The sequence below is a fragment of the Rhea americana genome, unplaced genomic scaffold, assembly GCF_003343005.1.
Source record: "Rhea americana isolate MKP2758 unplaced genomic scaffold, rheAme1 scaffold_2, whole genome shotgun sequence".
NCBI lineage: Eukaryota > Metazoa > Chordata > Aves > Rheiformes > Rheidae > Rhea > Rhea americana.
In genome coordinates, this window is record NW_028186149.1 from 16,879,776 (window position 1) to 16,902,314 (window position 22,539).

At 38.6% G+C, this 22,539-nt stretch overlaps 2 protein-coding genes across 15 annotated transcripts in view; one reads left to right on the plus strand and one right to left on the minus strand.

The window, feature by feature from the left end:
- The first annotated feature begins 12 nt into the window (after positions 1-12).
- PLPPR4 (phospholipid phosphatase related 4) overlaps positions 13-22,539 on the plus strand; it is a 31,958-nt gene continuing 9,431 nt past the window's right edge. For 3 of the 4 annotated variants that reach the window (XM_085303622.1, XM_085303618.1, XM_085303620.1), the window contains exons 1-4: positions 13-100; positions 14,856-15,041; positions 17,631-17,760; positions 19,082-19,277. In XM_085303622.1, coding sequence (XP_085159748.1) covers positions 23-100; positions 14,856-15,041; positions 17,631-17,760; positions 19,082-19,277 — 590 coding nt within the window. In that variant the 5' untranslated portion in view covers positions 13-22. The remainder of the gene's footprint in view (positions 101-14,855; positions 15,042-17,630; positions 17,761-19,081; positions 19,278-22,539) is intronic. The other variant, XM_085303621.1, reaches the window with a different exon arrangement.
- The window catches only part of FRRS1 (ferric chelate reductase 1), a 166,383-nt gene continuing 157,713 nt past the window's right edge, over positions 13,870-22,539 (minus strand). For 10 of the 11 annotated variants that reach the window (XM_085303640.1, XM_085303639.1, XM_085303638.1 and 7 more), the window contains one exon: positions 13,870-13,894. The gene's annotated coding sequence lies outside the window, so the exon portion shown is untranslated. Of the gene's footprint in view, positions 13,895-16,937; positions 16,973-22,539 lie in introns of those variants that run through there. The other variant, XM_085303628.1, reaches the window with a different exon arrangement.

Here is a 22,539-nt window from a genome sequence, read left to right on the forward strand (position 1 = left end):
GCGGCTCCCGGCGGCAGCCAGCATGTCCGCGAAGGAGCGGCAGAAGGGCAAAGTGACCAAGGACAGCGTCACCCTCCTGCCCTGCTTCTACTTCGTGGAGGTGAGCGGCCGCCTGGGGCGAGCCGGGCGGGGGGCTGGGCGCGGGGGGCGCGGAGCGCGGCTCCCCTCGGCAAACCCCTCTTGAGGCTCTGCCGCTTCCCGAAGTCGGTGGCGAAGCCCGCCGGTGCTACGGACAGCCGGCATCAATTCGCCCCCTCTCTGCAGCTGTTTTAAGTGGGAATTGTGGCTAAGAGGGGCTCGGAAAATGAACTGAACCGTGCTACGTACACAGCATCCTCTCCAGAGGAGGACATGTTTCGTGACAGGCTTTGGGCAAACACCGATTGCTTTTTTTGGTAGAATATAAATCATGTTCGTAARGGACTGCCTAGCAAAATAGAGATGCTTGCAAAATGGTAATCAGCAGTATGTTTTAACTGACCCCTGGATTATGTGCTTCCCCCACTAGAGCTAAAAATGTCCGTTTTGRAAATGGAATGAGGTTCTCGGCAGGTCTTAAATAGCGAAACCTACCGCGGCTGCTCAGATGGTAGCAGGTGGAGTTGCAGACACTCGCTGCTCCTGTGTCACTTGGAGGCTTTCAGCCTCCTTCGAAAGCGCAGCTGTTTACGCACTTCTCGCGGATCGTGAGCTCATGAAGCACTGTTTAAGCCCCAAAATCACATCACGCCAATTTTCTCTCTAATGCTACAGCAGTAAGTGTGAGGTAACTACATCTTATGGATGGGCAAAGTGTTTCAGATGACCCCACTCAGGGGAGTAACTGAGGCACTTTGAAGTGCTCAATAACTTACCTTAGAGGCATAGTGTGAAAATATTGTGAAGACCTTTAATGGTAAAATAGGGTGTAAGAATTAATTAAAGAAGGATATAAAATTATCTATGATACTTAAAATGTATAAAATATAAAAATACTAAAAAAAGGAAAATTGAGGGAAAACAGGAAAAATCTTATCTTTCAGATCTATTTGAAGTGCTTTGGTGGTTCTCTGGTATGCAGAAGGGGTCATGTCAAGATGGGATTTTAGGTAACAGTGAAGTCTTTCTGTTCCTTAGGCTGTCTGTAGTTACCAGGTCATGGTTAGGCACTAGCTCAAAGTAAGTAATACCTAGTGTAAAGCTTGGCAGAGGTGGTTTCTATCAAGGTATCAGGCATACATCCTATCTGTGTAACTAGGCCCACTTAGGAAAAGCCTTTTGATGAAAAAATCTTGCTATGCCATATAACTTACATTAGCTTTGTACCGGAGGGAGAAGTCAAGCTTGGAGAAGCCCTTAAAAAAGCTAGGGTCTCATCAGCCTTCCTCACTCTGTGGGCTGTCTTTCATGTTTTTAGGTTCTGAACAGGAAAGATCAATGGGCCTCACTCAGGTTGGGTGAATTTCTCACACAGGGGGCTCTGTAGAGATCCTGCAAGACAAAAAAAGTAACAATGCTGTTTGGTRGGCTTTGGTTTGGCCTGCAGCAAGATGGGTGAATTACAGAGCAGCAGCACAAAATGTGTGCCTGCTGTTCAAGAGTTGTCTTATGTAATATTAATTCCATACTTGTAGTTYCCCTAGAAGCTCCCTGTGGCTGTTACAAGGAATAAGACAAATGATTCTGCAAGTGATGAAGAAATTAGGCTGAGCTTTGTGTGTAGTTTACACATGAAGCATGTGAGTTCTCCACTCTGGTGTGGTCTCTCTGAGATCTTCAGTAAACTGTTCACAGGTRGATTTAAGAAGAGGTGGAGATCAACACTACAAAATCTCTTCATCATCCAGTGGCACTGAGAGGGAGTCGCCATCCTAAGGGCTCCCAGTGAACTTCTGGCATTTCTGTATTATTCATTCACAGGAGCAGAATTTAAGCCCTTCCCTGCCAGGACTGAGCCCTAATTTATTGAACTGTGGAGTTATGTCTCCCCTTGGGGCAATATATATTTAGGTATTCAATACAAGTTAAAACAACATAGAGAGGAAAAACTAAGTGCAATACACCTGCCAGCATACATTGATGAGGAAAGTCTTTGGTGAGCTATCAGTCCTCTCCCATTAGTCAGCAGCAGGATTTGAACCCATTTCCCACATTCTAAGTGAGGATACAGGTCACTTGGGTAAAAGGATGACAGCAATTCAGATAGTATCTGGAGAGAAACCTTGTGTTTCTTGGGTACATCCACATGTGCACTAATTCTAACTGGACTAAAGAGAATGTCTTCCTAGAGCTTAGTAGCAGAGAAGGATACCAGCACTTCAGCAGCATCAGGAGGAGGGAATTATGGCTTAGATTCTTCCACTGTGATTGGCTCAAGGAGAACTAGAGGTAGAGTTGTACCCCGTAAAGAGAGATTTAATCAGAGTTAATTTTGTTGTCATTCAAAATTCCCAAGTGTAATGGATGGAGGGGTCACCCTGTGTGGTTGACTGGCATTACTCTGTTCTTTTGCAAGCAAGAAGTTCCTACTGAGATCCAACAAAAGCCAACTATTTAGAAACAAAACTTAGCAACTTAACTAAGGCTCTCTAAATTTATATAACAGCACATTATTTTAAAGCTTTTAATTTCATGAACATATGGTTGAATGAATGATGGGAAACAAGCTTTCAGCCTCTTTCCTTTAAATGCCTTCAGTCGTTTTATGTTTTTTTCTTCTGCCATTCACTCTTCTTTATTTCCCCTGTCCCATTTAGAGCGAACAGTCCCTCCCAAGTCTGAATTACAACTAAGCAATATATAACATCATTCTGCACACTCAAACAAGAAAATTAGGGCCTGCTCATTTCTACTTTGCATTTAAATACATCACAGCACACTGAGGATCTAGGCCAAAGAAAAAGCATATTGTTTACAAAATACATTAAAAGATGGTACTGGTTTTGCGCTCAAATACTAGACAAAAGGAAAGAAGTATAAAAAGGATTTTGGGACAAAGAGGAAATGGAAATTCAGCAGTAGGAGAGGGACATGTCTRTGTTATACAAATGAAAGTTGTTATACAGTTAAGGAAGGAAAAAAAATCAGTTGCAACTGGTATTTTAGGCATGCAGAATAAGTAAAGACAGATTCTCTGTTTTAGAAGAACCTGATCTTTTGAATTAGCATCATACAAATACTTACAGCCCTGACAATGAGTTTTTCCACTATTATGATCCTTACACATATGTTATGAGTGAGACTACTCTTACTAGTAAATATGTTTGTTGACTGGAACTTCCAGGAGTGATAAAATATGATTACATGAACTGCATGCATGCCAATTGATGGTCAACTTTAAAGGAAATACTCTGGGCCTGAATTTGATTTCAATCTAAATTAAGAATAATTCAAACTAACAGATTTAAATAACAAAGTTCCAGCATAAACCCAATATGCCCTTCTTCAGATCACTGTTTTCACTAGAGCTATTCCTCATTTACACAGGAAATCTAAAGAGCTTTAGAAGACACAGAAATAAAAGGGAAATATAAAAATGAAAAGAAGAAATGGAGCTTCTGAAAAATATATGGGGGTCATAAATGAGCATTATGAAATACATCGTAACACATTTCTAATAATAAGTTTTCAATTTCATGGTTCATAAAGTAAAACCTTGATGATTTATTGTATATATCAAAAGTATGTATTAAAGGTTATTTTAAAATACTCGGCGCACACTCCTGAGAGCTGAATAGTTTTAGCTTGCCTTATATGGCATACTGCTCACCTGAAGTGTGTAGTAATCAGCACTACCAGGCAGTCTAGCCTATCCTATTTCTAATTATGTTTGTGGCTTTTAGGCTCTTGTAGACTGAGTGGATAATCTGAGCTTCATTTTCATAGCTGAGAAAGGAAAAACTTGCCATGGAAATTCAAACTCCCTCTGGTCTAGCGGAAATTAATTTTCATGGTAAAAAGTCTATAAGCCTCTGAGAGAAAGAAATTGGATATTCCTGGAAGAAGTTCTGCTGTTTGTTACCTGCCTGTTTCTCTTCAGCATATTCAGAGTATATCATGAATAAATTCATTTACAGATGAAATTTGCATGTCTCACATTTTAAATATGTGTCTGGAAAACTCCCAGGCTTATGTACTTTATGTTCCTGGGAGAATGGGCACACTTGCAGAGGCAGAACAGATAGATACATTTCTCCTTGGTGAAGGAAAACAACTGTCTCATTGAAGGTCCATGGTTGTTTTTCTTCACACACATGCTCCTGCTTCAGAAACTTTTGGTTTAAATCCTAGTTTTACAGAAGTTACTATGAATCTTGCTTTTGACTTCAGTGGCACTAATGCTTCACCTTCTGCCCAGGATGTGGGAATGCAAAAGCCCAAGTGTTGTCAGTCTGAGTCACTTGATGCACKTATTCTCCAGGTAAAGATCTGGCCTCTGAATGTTTTGTTCCTGTGGCATAGTTTCCATTTGTTGGTTGCTTAACTTTCAGGGAGTATGATAGGAGACATTTCAGAGAGAATGACCACTGCACATTTAAATTTGTTCCTCACCTTGTCCTCTAGACTCCTGTGTATGAAGCAGGCATACAGATAGAGGTAGCTTTCTTCCTAGGCTTTCCAAGGCACAAATGGGAATTAATCAAGCCTAGACTGCTTGGGAATGTGCCTTTCAGTATTGGTTTTACTGCTTACCTTTGTTGGTCCRCATATGAGCTGGAATTCTCATGACAGTGGTCCTAGGAGAAAGCAAAGATCTGTTATAGTTGTAGGACTCCAGCAGGTCATCAACTGCCATTGAAATAAATGCTGTGCAGTAAGTGTTCACTATGTCTCAGCACCAGACGCTCTATTTTCATTTGTTTCTAATACATACTGACAGAGCTAGGTTTGAAATGTCAAATGTTTGTACAAATCACTAGGTAGCTCAGTGCCACTTCTCAGACACATCTGGATTTTTTCAGCTATTCAGCCATGTGTGAACCACCACATTTAAATATGCACTTAGTTACCTGCAAGTCTGTGTACAGGCATGACTGCAAGAGACATGACTATCCAAGGGGAGTTCAGTGATTAGAAGCAGCGTGTGGAGAGAACAGGTTATAGGTTTAAGTCTTCCTAAGAACAGGATGTTAGTATGCTAGTGTAAGAGCTAAACTACACCACTGTTTCCTGGAGGCACAAGGTAGTCATATTTTTCTCTATGTATGTTTTCTGTTATGCTTAAATTAGTCTTGGGGGGAAAAAAACTATAGAAGCTGAAGTTATCCCCATACTGCAGCAGGAGACTGTGAAAGTAGTGTAATACTTCCTACATACATTGTTTTTTTATCTCAAAAGAGCCAGCTATGTGTGAGGTAGGGGGAAGAAGAGAAATACACTTAATAGTCTGCTCATTAAGCTGACCTTGTGCCATGGCTGACTCATAAAGGTAGATGTCAGTTTTATTCATAACACGGCATTAGAGACCACCCTCAAAACAGTCAGGGGCAGTCTTGGGCCTGAGACGACTGCTACTAGTTCAAAGCAGGAACAGCATTCATTGGCAAAGCCAACAATGTTGCAACCTCCCCATCATCTCTAGGGGTACAGAAGAGCTGTAGAGCCTGCACACTAACAGCTTCTGGCAAAAGATAAGCAGAAAAGAGGAATGAAACGGGAGGGTTCAGGACAGCGCTAAGGCTGTCACCAGAGAGAAAACTAGCAAACAGTGAAGTTGCACAAGAGCATGGGAGTAACCCCCGGAGAAGGGCTGCAACCCACAGGGTGGGTGGGTTGGTTGGTTTGCTTTTGGTATGCATGGAAACCAGTGGATTTGGGAGAGCAGAATAAATCATAGTATTTTGTAGGGATTAGCAGTTTTGTCTGCTGCAGATAGGTTTGAGTAAACCTCTAGCTGAAATTTGGTAATGCGCTGACCTGAAAACAACCACTTTTTTGAAATGTCACTTTTCTTGATTCACCTTAACTTTACAGCAGAAATTTTGTAATGAACAGTCAGTGCTAACCCTAACTGCATTTTTTATAATTAGTTATAGATTATACTTACTCATTAATTAATTGTAATTAATTGTATAATTAATTACATAATATAATTAATCATCAGTTATATTTGAAGTCAGAGCAAAAAGAAAGGTGCTCCTGCTATTTTTTTCATATGTTGTAGAATTTCTACATAAGGGTTTGCTTTATATTTATGTTGTTAATGAAATTGATATCTCTTAGAAGTATTTTTAGATTATTCCTGCCTTAAAATACTTTTGTTAACAATTTTATTTGCTTGCTTTCTCTCTGTGTAATTGCTACTTCATACACAGGTATGAAAACAAATAAGCACTTTTAGGATTATTATGTATTCTGCATGAGTTTGAAATTTCTGGAAATTAATAGGAATTTCATCACTTATACATTGTTTTGGTCTTACACATTGTGAGAGGTTTTCCATTAAGTCTGGGCAAAAGATCAAGAGGTTTGAGGAGTTATACTTAGATATCTGTTGTATTTCTAAAGCTACAATCTAATTGGCCGTAGCAGAACAATTCAATTAAACTCTAAAATCAATGCTGAAATTAGGGATAATTTAATTCTACAAAAATGGTAATGAAAATAGATTTCTATGGCACCTGGGATACCAAATTGGGAGTTCAAATTAAATCCAACAGAGTTAAATCTGGGAGAAGAAAGACTATCACATCATACACAAAACTTAGATAAGGGTGAGGTAAAAATCCTTTACAGAAAAGACCAGTTCTTTACAGCCTTGAGCCAGATGAAACCTGCATCCAGAAAAGGTGCAAGAAGCAGCAGGAACTGGAGTTCAGAAAGAAAAATTAAAAAAAAAGATCCCCTTCATATAGACTCAAATTTCAGAGTATGGCTTCTCTTTCAAGCATGAGGGGGTTAAGAATTCTGTTTAAAGCAAAACAAACATATCTACAAACCTAACTGTTCTTTCAGAACAAGCAGGGGAAGAGGGTAGGTTCCCCATTCTACATCCATCGTATACCATCTCTTAAAAATCCTCATGATAGCCTAGTCTACAATGCAAGTAAACTTGAGTCTTAATCCCAGCTCATCACAGCAGTCTTGGTGAGGGTCTAGTACTGGTATGGCAATGAGGACATTGCAGAAGAGCCCACAGATTGTAGAAAGCAAAGAGAAAATGGCAGCATTTGGGCAAGCTTGGACAGAATCAGAACTGGGTCCTTCTTATTTTCTTTTTTTTTTTCTTTTTTTTCCCCATCATAGAGATGGCTGCAAATGCAGCTCTGAGCAATGAATTCAGAGCAGCCAGCAGTCTCCCAGCCAGCAGCTGCAACAGGCAGATTTGAGCAGTGAGGAGAGCAAATACTCCTGTCCTTCCTGCTACATTCCATCTGTTTAATATAGCTGGTTCCCAAGGGTCCAATAAAAAGATGCAGGAACATTTGTTTTCGTCTTTAAATAATTCTATTTAAAGGCATAATATTGCTACCATGAAGAGAGCCCAATCTTGAACGAGCATCCATGTGTACCCCACAAGGAATAATTTGCAAAATCAGGGTCTGTCTCCAGTAATAAAATGTATATCAGTTTTGAAAAAGGGAATAGGACCAGTCTGAATTGTGTGACAACTGCAGCCTTTGCTGTCCATCAGTAACCTCTCTGTTAGTGTACATGACTTAATCAGAGAGAAACATTTCCTGCAGGTAAATACTATAATCAAATCTTTTGTTTTAAAGTTACTTCAAATACGTTGCCAGGAACTGACTCTGGTCCCACTAGAGCAAGTTTGGAATCAAGTTTCATTCTTGCAAATCGCAGTGCATGAAAGAAATCTGGTGTCTTGTATTAATCAGAGATACTGAAGAGCACCTAGAACTCAGATGCTTCAGCTCTCTGTCACTTGCATTAGGTTTCATAACCAGGCTGGATAATTACTTAGATATATGAAAATAACAACAATACAAAATAATTGCTGGAATCCACTCCAGTTCAGTCTCTAACTTTTCTATGGACATCTTTTAGCAAAATATCATAAACATTTGGGATTACTGTAAGTTGTATCATTCCCCTGTCTTTGTATATTTCAAAGTATTCAGCAATACTTTCCAAACTAAGCATGAACTCAAATACCTGCTGAAGTTAACCAGAACCCTGCCAACTTTTCATAACTAATCTTCACAAGAGAAGTATGTAATACAACATTCATGTTCACATAATCACAATGCAAATGTTACTTCATGGGGTTGAATAGAAAACAGTTGTGTAAGAAAGGCACCATTTTTTCTGCTTACCCTATTCCTGAAAGGTGTTCAGACATCATAGTAATGACCTCATTTCTGTCAAGATAAGAGACCTGTTCTCCTTCAAGTCTCTCCTCCTGTCTTTAGTGAAGCATACAGCAGAGTGTAACAGGACAACGGCCGTTGAAAACTGTAACTGAGGTTAGTAGTTGGGTAAGAACAGGAATACCTTGTCTCCTCCAACCCACTACAGGCCTCTTTTTTTTCTTATCCATCTGTTGTGCCTTGTCGTTTAGACCATGAATTCCTTGGCATGAGGACTGACATTTATGATACATTTTAATAGACTCTATCACAGTGCTATGGCCTTGCAGTGCTAACACAATGTAATTAGTAAATAGACAGTCCTCCAAAGCACTTGGCTGAAATGAGGATAAACCGATGGCATTCACTAGGTATCTCTTTGAGGTGGTCCTGTTTATTTGCTTAATTATTTATAAAGATTCCCTGATTCCTAAAAGACAGGAGAAACACCAAGAGGCAGCTCCCATGCTCAGGAACTCCTTGCCTGCTGCAGAAGGGTTGCAGAACAGCCTAAGGATCTAACAGTCTCTTGGCCTCCACTACTTGGCCAGCCTGGTTCCCCATCGAAGTCTAAAAATAAGAAAAAATTTGTTTTCAAATATGAACAATCTGTTCTCCAAATAGCCTATCAGACTTCCATTAACCCTTCTCAACAGGCGGACTAGTCATGCTATCTTTTTTCCACATTTTGCAGATTGTATCTTAGCTTCCGAAAGCTACACACGCACACGTACATACTGCTTCTCTCTTTCTCCACCTATCTTATTATTTCATATAAAGGCAGCTAAAACAAATCAATTCCACAGTCTTTATATTTGCAGCCAGTCTCCAGGAAAACCAATCAAGTCATTTTGGCTTGTGCAYTGAGCAGTGACTTCAGTATTTAACTATGATTGCACAAGAGGCAATTCATTTTTCCCTCACTTAGGCTGAGTGAAGTATAGCCCAGGATAATTACTTTTGTAGCCCATATTTAAAGACCGTCTGCTGGTAGCCACCAACACAGTGTAATACAACAACAGTAGTGTTTTACARCACAGGATCCGGATATGAGTTCACTGATAAAACATAAAGCCTGCACTGCATTGTAGTAAAAGAGAGGTCACGTAACTGCATCTTGCAGAACAGAGGTTCAGATGTTTTACTTGAGTGTGAGATGCTCCATGGTTGCACTCTCACAGAGCCTATGGATTTTAAGATGTTACTCACTTGATGATTAAATATGACTCTTTGGTTAGTTAAATACTAGCAAATATACGTATCAGATGCGTAACTACCAGCATACAGTTTTAGAGAAAGGGACTTTATAGAAGCTATGATTTTCCTAGAGTTTTGCAATGCTTTCGTGTATCAGATTGCATATTTTTTCAAAATAATAAAGAAATTGTGGAGGCTTATTTATTGCCTTTCTTCTGGTTTGAGCCTCACTGTCACCATGGTGTCATTTAGGAAACCATCGGTATTTGGTTGCTGCTGACTTGCCTATAAATGTTGTTGAGGAGAGAATGTAGTTTTAGGGAAGCTTTGATTATTCAGAAAGCCTGCAGGAGAAGTGAGCACCTTGAAATAGAAGTGTACGGCTCTGCAGAGACACTGTGGGATGGCAAAGTTAAAGGTCCTACGTTTTAACTCCAGGGCAGGGGGTTCAGCGTTTCACTCAGAACAGCGAGGTGTGTGGCTGGTGGAAGGCCAGAGGCGAAAGTCAGTGACCCAGATGCTGAGCTGTCTAAAGGACAACTTTGTGCTATTTAGGTTTCCATCCACTCTTGTAACAGGACTTTTCCACTGTGGCTTGACCTSCTCCCTGCCAGACCTGAACTAGTAAGAATAGCAATAACAGTATCTGAAGAAGTAGAGGACAATTAATGCTGTTCCTAATGGCACACAGTGAAGAATGATAGCTGCTTGGCTGGTTATGCCTGAACTCTTGTTCTGGGCAAAAAAGAGAATATATAAAGCTAGCAATTTATTGTTAGTATAACTTATACCTTGACAGTCTAATCAAAGAATTATTATTAGTCCAAGTCTAATTATCATAGGAAAATAAAGAAAAAAAATAAAGACTATTACTATATAGAAGAAATCTCAACAATAATAATAGCTAAGATTGTTATACACGCACTTTTTAGTATCTTTCCCTTTTCCTAGTGTTATGTTTACCCCTTCTCTGCCCCTCAAAGTCCTAATGTTGATGGCTGGTAGAGGAGTACAGCAAGTAATTAGCATCCCAAATCCTCTGTTGGGAGCAGTATGACAGCAATGGTGATCACTTCCTCACTCTAGCATTTACTTGGGTTCATTTTTATGTTTGCTAACAGGCTTTTACATCTTACTGCTTAGTTATTGGTCTGCCAGTTCACATTACACTACAATTTACTGTATGTGGTGTGGTTTACATATGTTGTATATGCTTCTTGTATACTTCTTGTTTGTACTCTTTGTTACCCCTAAAATCAGTTAGATGATTTGCAGCTGCAGGTCTGAATTTCTTTAACTGACTAGCTTTGAGTTGTTTATAGTCTTAGTGTCTCCAGTGCCAGCTTATGCCCCAGCCCTTATCAATCTCATGCATGTACTCTTCACTGCATCCTGTGTCCCTGTGTGCAAGGCCTCTGCTGTCATGTCAGGCCTGTATTCTTGCACTACGTTAGACTCTCAAATACCTCATTCCACTCAGAATCAATAGCTGTTACTACTATCTACATAAAGAGTTGTACTGTACAGAGATATGAGAAAGTAAAACAAATTAGGCATAGCCTCCTGATCGTTAGAAAAATTACAGTTAACAGCTAAATCAAATAAAAATGATGCTCCTGGCAGATCAAGACAAGTTCAGAAAAAGCGCATTTAACAGTCTTCAGTCCTGAGGCCTTGCAAACTCAGTACAAGGTCTGTGGCCTATTAACTAGATAACACCATATGACTGTCAGTGAACTGTGCTGACACTGTGGCTCCTGRATAATCTGACTCCTCACAAGTACGCCTGGAAGAACTACCAAAGCCAGCATCCCAAAACGGCCTGTCCCTGTGCAGCAGTGCCGGGGTGATAACCTTATCTCCCACCTCTGAACTGTTCTCAGAGCATCTCTTCTTTCAGCAAGCTGCGGTATGTGGTTTAGGTCATGTTGCCTTTGGCCCAGAACAAGAYTTGTTATATATCCCTTAGCTTCAGAGAGGTAAATCACTCCCGGGCTAATGGCTGGTTTTCACTTTGTCCTGCAATATGTAAAAAATTAAGGCTTTGCACCTCTTATTGTTCTCCTTACAAGATCTCTAGGTATTTCTATCCTTGGTGAGAATGATTTTCATCCTTGCTTCATCCTTGGGGATACAGATCATCTGTTTTTATGCTTGCACAATACCTTGCTCAATGCAGCAAGATCTTTACAATAAAAATTCTATCATCTATATTAATAACACAGTCCTGTGGCTTAAGAAAGGCTCTTTGTAAATATATAAACCCCAGATCAAAACTTTTCATGGTCCTCATTCAAAGTCTCTGAGCCAAAGAGACTTTGACCCAAATAGATCATATGGTCATATTCTACCTTTCCAGGTCTAAGTTACAGACTWCAAGACGCATTCTCTATTAGCCAACTAAGGAAGCAAGAGCATAAAAATTTATTAGTTAAGATATGTAGGCTGAGGTCGGGGGGGTTTACTATTCTAATTAGGAATAAGAAAATTCCTATTCCACTTTGTAATTAAAACAATACACATTATACCATCTAATTATATTCGACATTTTCAAGGTGTTGTGAGCTAAAGTCTGTAATTATAGAGCAACTGCTGCCTTAAGCAGAACACTCAATAAATATTCATATATTAAATAGCCACTTACAATCTTTAGAAGACTGTAGAAGCATTTGCTTTTCTTTAGCCTTTTGAAGATGCATTTTATATTTATATTTTTAAAAGGTATGAAGAAAAATGTCCTGTGGGATCTGACATACTGTACATAGCAAATTGACTATAAACCTATTCATTAGTATTGTAAGCAGTTATGTTGGAAATTTACAGTCCTTTAGAATTATTTCTTTTCTTCTAGGGGAATGGGTAATTAGAGTCAGAAATAATATGGTAGTCCTGCAGTGCACAGCTCAGAGGAGCTATAAGACAGAGATATGCAATTTTCATCATTCCTTGTTTTATAGTTAACAATAAAATTATAGTTAACACAAACAGCAGCTTTTAAAAATGAAAGTTAACCACATCTCCTATTTTAATAACTCATAATTAAATATCATTTCCTATATGACCTATTTATGATAGTTCAGTATTGCCACTTAAAACAGTTGCTTATCTAAGAATACCATAATCAGAGTAATTACTTGTGGGTAAGGCAGAGGCTGTTGTTCCTGGAGAGGGTTTCCTTTTCTTAACATTAGAGAAATGGAAAGATAAACAATGGAGAAGAAACTCTAGGTGAAAAGTGACCCATCAGTCTTCCTGGTTTATGCTTCCATGCCAGGAAATGGACTTTTGGGGACATCTGGATAAAAGGTCATAATTTCTTAAAATAATAATWATTATTATTATTATTATTATAAATAAATAAAAATAAAAAGGTAATCCTTTGTTATAAAACTTACTTTATCTTGCCCGTTTAGCTCATTGGAATAGGTTTGTGCCTTACTGTAAGAGGCTTTGCTCTGTGAGATCTGGACCATGCCTAAGTCATTAAGGTATGACTTTCAAATAATTAATGATAGAAGATGTTGCAAATCTCTGAATAGTTAAATGCTGTTCAGGAGTGAGGTTGCACAAGTTCAAATGTGCAGAATTTCAGTGCCCAGCAGGAATGGTGGAGACTCCCTCCCTCCCCAAGCTGCTCGCGCACCAGGGGAGCAGCACGCCAGCCCTTGGACAGGCCTCTTGGCCCAGACGCCTCCAGGGCTTCTGTGCAGCTGCGGGGAGAAGGGCAGGCAGTGCCACAGCTGAGTTCACAGTGTACTCACAGACATTAGAAGGAACAATCTTCATTATTCCCTGAATGGGGAAGTCCACTTTGATCCCTGCACTTCTATGTAGTGACTAGAAACAGTCTGCACTTGTTGATTGATTGCGCGTGGATGCATTACCGTCAACAGGGACTGCATCCAGCATGAAGAGAGTAGTATTAAGTAATGCATCTCGCTAAAGAATTTGACTTCTTCCTGTGATGGACAGGAAGCGTGATTCAAATTAGTTAAGTTTTATACAATTAATCCAATATATTATAAATATATATAATGCACAGTATTCATATTATATAATGCAAAATATGCCTTATATATTGTATTATATATTGCATATGTTTATTATAGGTTGTACTATATTATGCATAGTAATACATATATATATATATATTATGTGGTACAATGTTATCAGTCTAAGCAAGTCTATTTAGTAATTGCAAGCGTTGTGCTTTGCAGCTGCAGTTAAAAGTGAGGAAAAGTTAATGTGGTAGCCATCTTAAAAAGGAGGGGGAAGAAGATGGGCAGATAGCATCCTATTATCTATAATCTAGATATACCTGTCTTCGTTGCAGCAAGGACATAGGGAGGGAGTCATTGCATCCCAGTGGAGAAGTAGRCAGTGATTGTAATATGGCATCTCCAGTGAGGACTCTGAGAAATAAAAACCAAAAACTTATTTGAGAATTTACCAGACGTTCGGTAAGAGGATGCAGGGAACTACCATAAGCTACTGGTTCTCTCTGAATGCCCCGCTACACACGGAGGCAGTGCTGCCTTGTCTCCTCTCCTGTAAACCGGTGGCTGCAGAAGGCCGCCTTTGCTGTTGTTTCCCTTGAACAACTTCCTTCCACAGAGACCTACCGGCACAGTCTGTGCTTTGTGGAGCTGGTGGCAAGCTGGGGTGAGCTTATCCCCAGAGGGGCCAGCTTCTTTCTTAATAAATTAATGAGTAATTGTGAAGGGTAAAATCACTAAATACCTAGAAGATAAAAGAATTATGAACTATGATCATTGTGGTTCTATGCAGACTGAATCTTGCAAAAGCTTTTTGCAAGACAAAATTGCAAAAATAAACAGGTAAAGGCAATACACTATATTATCATGTATATCATAGATTCCAGGGAAGCCCTGGAGAGTTTGGGTTTTTTTTTTTCATTAAATGTTACTTTGAAAGTTAAATCCAATTGGCTTATGTATAAACACTGTCATATATATGACAGAGCTGCTAAAGGCTCAAACAGAGGGTGATGATGAACAGCAGAGCGCCATGGCCCTGCATGGGAGACTGCAGTCCTCAACCTTTCATTTGAAAAAAAAGAAAAATCAGAGTTTGCCTGTGAATGATGCATAGATAAAAAGACTAAATTATGTGGGTTGATGACTGAATCAGGCATCTTGACTAGCTAAGTTGACAATAGGGATACTTGATTATCAACTCAGTAGTATCATGTATCTAGAGAATTAATTATTTAAAGATGGTAAAATGGATAATAACAAGCAGCAGTAAGACATAAATAACAAATTTTGCAGAGATTAACAGACTATGTTGTCTTTGCAAAAGCATTGCTATTCCATTTCTGAAAACTAATTTGTTGCTTTCTTCTCTTCCTAGTTGCCAATATTGGCATCTTCTGTTGTTAGCCTCTATTTTCTTGAACTTACTGATGTCTTCAAGCCAGTTCACTCTGGATTTAATTGCTATGACAAGAGTCTGAGTATGCCATACATTGAACCTACACAAGAGGCTGTTCCCTTCTTGATGTTACTTAGTTTGGTTTTTGCTGGACCTTCAATTACGGTAAGTTTGAGGTGCCACCGTCACTTATTAAAGATTCTGAATGGAGCTTCAGCTGGCAGAAAGAAAGGTGGCTTTGGCTTCAGTTAGGTTACAGAGTGTCATCCAGGCTAACTACCTTTCTTTAGAATTCTAACCTCAACTTTTACCCTTTAGTAGCAGAAAAAGATACCCTCCTTAAAACATTCCCTGTAACACCTCTTCCACTCATGCTGCCCTGACTGTGGGCATTAAAGTGCAGAAACAGCCTTGTGGGCATCACACTTGCATGCAAAATAGTTTTAATCACTGTTATGCTGCACAAACATTTGATAGAGTTGAGCTATTCACAGATACACCATAAATTCAACATTTTGCTGGAAATGGGAGCCTTTCATTTACAACCCTTAACATGCCACTTTCTTTAGAGGTAGCTCTTTTCAGTGGAAGTTATATTGGTCTTGTCAGTGGTACTGTTATGCTTTCCAAAACAGCACAGGGACTCTTCTCAATTGTGAGTTAATCAGTCATTAAAATCAGGCATAAAGAAAACTGGTTTAATGGCTCGTCCAAAGGGAGAACATGATTTCTGTAGAACAGAAACTTCCTGTCAGAATATGAGCAGTTTGGACACTATAGTAAGTGAAATAAAGTGTCTGTTATAAGTAAGTATAGTCCCTACTCGAATTGCTGTGCCAAGTTAAAATGAAATTTAAAGACTTCTTCTTTCTGTATCCTAGAGGGGATTCACTGCACCTGACTTCAGGCACCTCTGCTAGGAGCATTATTCTCATACCACTCCTCTTCTGCCAAGGGAGAAAGTCACCTCCAGCAGGTGATTCCAGGCACCTAAAATCTGAATCAATCTTCTGAAAGGGTTTCTCCTCTTCCATGACTGCAGTGACTGTGCTCCTCAGTTAGGCACCTCCACAAGGCCAGCTACAAATGTGTCTAGCCCTGCTGCTAACTTCACCAAATTCCCTTGAATTCAACTAGTTTATTCCTTCATGACAGTGGCAATTTGCAATTACAAAATCCCTTAAAATGGGATGCCCATATGAGAATCATCAATCACTGTCCTCCCTACAGTCACCAACATGTTTTGTTCTTTTTAAAACTGAACTCTTCTTACTCTGATTTTGGTTTCTTTGGAAGCCATTTTGAATGGTTTTGCATAACTGTCAGACTAAAAACTGCACTTGCTTAGGAACTAGAACCTAAGAGTTATAGTGCTCCAGATATAGGCATTTGCAGCCAACACCAAATACTGAGAGAGAGTCACTGCTGACTATATCAGAAGGTCCGACTGCCTCCTCTACTGTGGCAGTCTTGTTTCCAGCTTCTGAGTTTTCTTCCTGTCATAGGCCTTGGTCTTTCCCTATTTGCTCCTCTATCACACAAGTTAATCTACCTTTCTGGTGTTTCTCCCTATGCTAGACATAAAGTTTCTCAGTTTCTTAAATGTAAAATACTGCTGATCTCCAATGGAAAAGTTTCATCTGTAAAATGACCAAATGGAGACAGATAATAGTGACTGTAGTTCTCATACAATAAAACTCCTTAAATATCCCTTATCACTGACTTTTCCAAGAGACTACCTTCACTATTTCAATTTTTCTGGGAAAGAAATTGAAGCAGTTAATATTATTAACAAAGGGTTAGCTAAGCTTGCCCATTGTATTTCCCTCCTTCCAAGCCTAGGGCTGTTAATACGTACAAACTTAATGGATAATTACAGCAGATTCTTCATAATTCAGATGTTTTAGCATCTCAATGCACAGTAAGCTTTTTGCATTGTCTATGTTACTTTTCTGCTGCATCTGCAGATAGACACAATGAATCTCCTCTTACAGGTGAGAACTGCCCATTTCATTTCAGCATTTCAACACAGCCTGGATTCAGCCCTGTAGAGATTTCCAAGTTGTTGCACTATTTAACAGGAAGAACACTCAAACCTGAAATTGCAAATCTGTGATTAGTTCCAGGGTTTTCAGCAAGTAACATTTTGTTTTCATTTATAATCTCCTCCTCATTTCTAGTCTAAGCTTTTCTCTAGGGCTTCAGTCATCATCTCTTGCTTGGTGTTTTCAGAGGGCCATAAGGACAGAACTTTTGTTATTTCTGTGGATCTGGTTAAAACCCAGGCCAAGTTAAACAATTAGGAAGATCAGCTGGCCAGGTAATTAGAACCTGCTAAGGATTGCTAGGCCTGTGGCCAAGGCTGAGAGCTAAAAACCACCTCAGAGGCATTAGAAAATCTCTCCTCCAAGGCAATATTTTAATTACTACTCTTTAAGTGTAGAAGCATCAAATTTCAGCTGTAAATCAAGAACACCATTCCACTGAGCACTTTATACACGTATAATAATAATAATAATGTCCTTCCAAAACCTTATGCCACTTGCATTCAGTTTCAGTGCCACCTTCTCACCTGCTCCCACTCCTGCTAAAGTGCATTAGTGAATGTTTGCATATTGATACAAATCTTTTAAAAGCAAGTACTTGTCAGTAGATGACATTTGTTGTGTTATAATTATATTTCAGTCCTTTAAATTCAATCACTGTCTTCTGAATAACAGCTTCATTAAGTTAACAACTCCTTTGTCATTGCAGATAATGGTAGGAGAAGGAATTCTCTACTGTTGCCTGTCCAAAAGAAGAAATGGAATTGGAACAGAGGCCAATATTAATGCAGGAGGATGCAACTTCAATTCTTTTCTTAGAAGAGCTGTCAGATTTGTTGGTGGGTTTCAAATCTTAGTTACAAGAAGAGCCTTCCTTGTATATTCAATTATCATCATGCAAGTTTCTTTTTCTGAAATAGCCTTTTAGAACAGTGCAGGACTGTCACTGGCACAGATCTTCTGCCAGAAAAATGTTAGAAGAAACTGTCAAATGGAATGACAGAGCAACTCCATATTCAATAATGCAGCATCAACACTCTCCATTTTCCCTTTCCTCTCCTCTACTACTGTCAGTGTTGCTAAAAGAATTATTTGTTTTTCCTCTCTCCCCCTCCACCTTGAGCTGGCTTTCTTTTAATTGTTCCTGCATCTCTTCAATGCATTATAAGATCTCAACCCAGCTAACAGAGTATTCAGGAATAGCATGACAATAACAACTTGTCAGAAACTGTCAGTAGATTTGACATGCTTTTTCTGGGATGTGTTTATCTACCTCTTAAAAAATGGCTAGAGCCCATCAAGTTAATGATAGGGAGGAATTTAGTGAATTGTTCTATTTTACTTTGCTTTAATTGGTATTTACTAAAACTGATTTTGAAAGGGCAACTGGATTTTGCTCCCCTCTTACAATTAAGTTCCTCTGTCACTGAGTGGCCTAAAGAAAGGTTTTCTGTGTTGTAACAGACTTTCATTAGAGAGAGCAGTGTAAGCAAAAACACGGATGGGCATAATGAAAGCCAAGAAGGAGGACTATACGCTAGGTTTCTGTAGGCTGGCAAGCAGGGAAGTGCTGAAGTGCGTGACAGAAGAGTTTGAGCTACATAACCAGGAAAGCAAAGAGCAGCAAAGACTTAGTACACAAGAAATACATCACAGGTGTGAAGGCAGCCAAAGCTATTGCTAGTTCTGAGTCTCCAGTGGTAAAAAAGAGAGCAGCTCCTCAGAGCAGTGAAGTACTGGGCAGCTGTGTTGTTAAAAACACCAATTTTAGTGGGCAAATTCAAGGATTGAATGAGCACATGTGCGCATATAAATGGCTCTCCTTAAGTCAGCTCAAATTGCTTTCCAAATGTGCAGCTCCAGTGTATGTACAAAGACGCTGGAGAAGGCCAAGCCATCAGAACTAAATGTTAATTATTGACTAGAAGAAAACAAATTCGATTTCCTAAAAGTAAGTAAATAGATCCTTTTTTTTTTATGTTAAAGAATTCTGCTCTGCAATAAGATTTCATTTAAAAAAATGAGTTTTCAGTTAAATCCTCTCTAAATCTCCAATGCTATAAGCCACCATATTGGAAGTCTGTGTCACCATGAATTCATCCAATTTACACTTACAAAGATCATAATAAAATTAACAAGTTCTACTGATTTCTTTCCTAGGTGTTCATGTGTTTGGTCTCTGTTCTACTGCTCTTATTACTGATATTATACAGCTATCAACAGGATATCAGGCACCATATTTCCTGACTGTTTGCAAGCCTAACTATACATCCTTAAACGTATCCTGCTCAGAGAACTCCTATGTTGTGGAAGATATTTGCTCTGGAGCTGATGTCAATGTTATCAATGCTGGAAGGTTGGTTTTATCTTTCACTGTATACATTTTTAAGTATCCTTTGTTGTTATTATTTTCTGTCCTTGTTCCAAGACTTAATTAAAGTCTGTATGAGTTTTGCTGGTTTTTTAATAATAAAGCTGAGAATGTGTCTTTTTAGTGATGTTCAATTTTCTGTTTAAAGATTTTAGGCCAACAGGGGACTTTGGAAGCCTTTCTGTCAGATTGGGAAGCCCTGTCATGAGTAGCTAGTTATTTTCTCTGCTTCAGAAGAGACATAATTTTCTATACAATTTTTAATATAATAATTCTATAATAATTGATGTTTCTAATGCTTTTCCCAGTAGGATGTGCATAAGTTCTCCATATCAACTGGTGAGAGAAGTTATCCAARTACTTAATATCTGTATTCTATATACTGTGCATTACTGTCCTGGCATTTGGGGCTTAGTTTTTCAGGTTTGGCTTTGGGTTTTGTTTGGCTTTATTTGTTCTCCAATTCTATGCTTGATTAGATTTTTTGATACTGACAGCTATTGAGCAAATTCTTCATCAGAGAAAAGACCATAGCAGTAAACGTGTGTTCCCAAACACATGCCTCTGGTTTCACAGAATTCCTAGCTTGTGGTTCATCCTCCTTGGTCATTTAGTCTTTAGCCTTCCTACTTAGACAGCAACAGTAGAAATTAATATTGTTTGTAATAGAAGGTTTTGGAAATTGCATATCTTTCAAGTTGAAATATAACCTAGACTACATACCTCATTTTAAATAACTTAGATCAAATGGTGATAATTACTGATGACGGGTCATAGATTTAAACAAGGAATCTAGAGATTTAAGTCAGTAAGTTGTACACACATGCACACACACACACATGCACACACACACACACACATATATACTTGCTATATCCTAGATCAAGGACCTTATTACTGTGTGTCCTAAATATATGTACTACCCCACTGAGAAATCATAAAGCTGCTTTTTCCACTGAATATGATACCAGTCTTCCTTATCTTTTTCACACAAGGTTAACTTCTCATCTATTAGTCATTTATATTGCATCCTTTTGAATGCTTTGCAGTCCTTCATATTTTTTCCTATGCAGTGCTTTTTTAATTTCCAGCTCCCCCCACAAAAAAATACAGCAAAATTATAGAATGTTTGAAATGTTTACAATTTCTGTCTCTAAGCTACATAATTTCTGTGTACCCAATTAGCAGGCATGAAGCTGTGTCATTTCTGTCATGTCTTCTCTAAAGCTCTGCACTACTTTCTTATTTTATATGCAGACACAGATGCTAGTTTCTATTTTAACTTTATATCTCATGATACTATATTTTTGTCATATGGATATTGTTAAACTGTTCTGTCTATAACATTAAGGCACCTCTCCCCCACTCTATTTTTTTTTTCCATTAATTTCTATGGTTGGCATGCTTGTGAATCACAAAATCATTCACTACTTAAGTATCTTCCAGCAAATCTTGTAATCCATCTCCTTTCACTGGGACAAACCAATTTCACAGATGTCTAGAGACCCATAATTATTGCATGTTGTTTAGTCTTAGATGTGTCCAGTATGCTGAGACTTGTAATTAGCATTGACTAATTTGTTATATCTCTTCAACTTATGAATGTGGGCAGATTCAGAGGTGGCACAAAGGATTATAGCTTCATTTGGTCAACAATTTGGTGAAAGTTATCACCAGAATTACTGTCAGCCTTCACTCCACTGTCTCTTTTCACATAACCATTTGCTATTACTCGGATATTGGCACTGAAGCCTAACATTTGCAAGCATTTCTATATACATGGAGTCACAGTGAAATCAGTCTAGCTTTACCTGTGAGCAGGCATCTATCTTTGCAGAATTTTTTCCATTATTACATCCAGGTCATTTCATTATAATCTCTAATAGGGCATTTATTGCTACATCACTCCTAAGTTTAAATATCATCACTTCCCAAAAAACAGTTAAATTTGTTATAACAGATGAAGGCTAAGCAGTCAGTTTTTGTATGCTCATATTTCCTTACAAAGATGACCTTATATTGATATCTCTAATTCATTCCCATCACAGAGGGTATGTTTGGTATAATATTGTGGCACCACCCTCAGTTTCTCCTTAATTAAATTTTATTATATCTTCACTTTAATAAATTATTGCTTCTTGATGTCTGTCTCTACTTATACCAAGGTTGTCAGCATTTGTTACTGTTTCAATACTCCCTTCTATCATCTGTAACAGACTTTGTGGTATGACTTCTCCAGTCCAGGAAGTTAATTTACTTTAGCAATTTCAGCTTGTAAGGCACTTGTCTTCATTTATAATTTGTGTTTCCTGGAAACTCTGGCTCCAGAAATTGCATCTAGACTTTCCTATGAAAAGTATGGAGAAGAATACGTAATCATCCAGCTGATTGTATGATTTAACTTTCTGCAACATCCCTGAATGTCCAGTGGTTTCCTTTGTTCATTTTTCCTCTGTTCAAAGAGCCTTTTCAACCATTTATGTTGAAATCCTCAATGAGTTCTCTATTCCCTGTAATTTCTGATGTTCTTGTTCAGTACAACTCTCTCTCATCTTTCTTCCCCTTCTATCCATCTTCAAGCACAAGCAGAGTGATACACTGTCTTCTGAGTTCTGGGCATGCTTTCTCTGAGACTTCTGTTTACCTTCTCAATATAGAGCCATACAGAATGGCTATATATTTTTACCTTGAATTATTTTCATTTTAGATTAGTAGGTAACAAACAAAGAAGAACAAAAGTAATTTCACCATTAGAAAGCACACAGAGTGCATTTACTCTGTAACATGCTGTGCTTGCCCTAAAAACATATAAATAGAAAGTAGAATAAATAGAAAATCAAGTGTTGCATAGTGACACACCTTATATACCACAGAAATGCTGTCAAATTAAGGTTCAGTTCTGAATGGTACTAAAATTCATAGAATCAAATCTACACATTTGCTCCACAGAGATTGTACGTAGATTTATGCTTACAGTAAAACCTGCAAAGGGGAGGGGGTAGCTGATTTGTCATTATGAACATTTACAATCATTTCATGTCTTTAGCTTTCTGTCCTCAACCCTGAACTTGTTCCCCTTGGATTCCATTGTGAAAGGTTTGTTCAAGGTTGCAAAAAACGGAAAGATTTAGATCTCTGTCCTTATCAATGAAAAGGAATCATGCTGATTTTAACTTGGACAGAATCATGGGCCTGCTGGAGCCATGGGCTCAAATTTAGGTCAGCAGCATGGCATTCACACTGAACT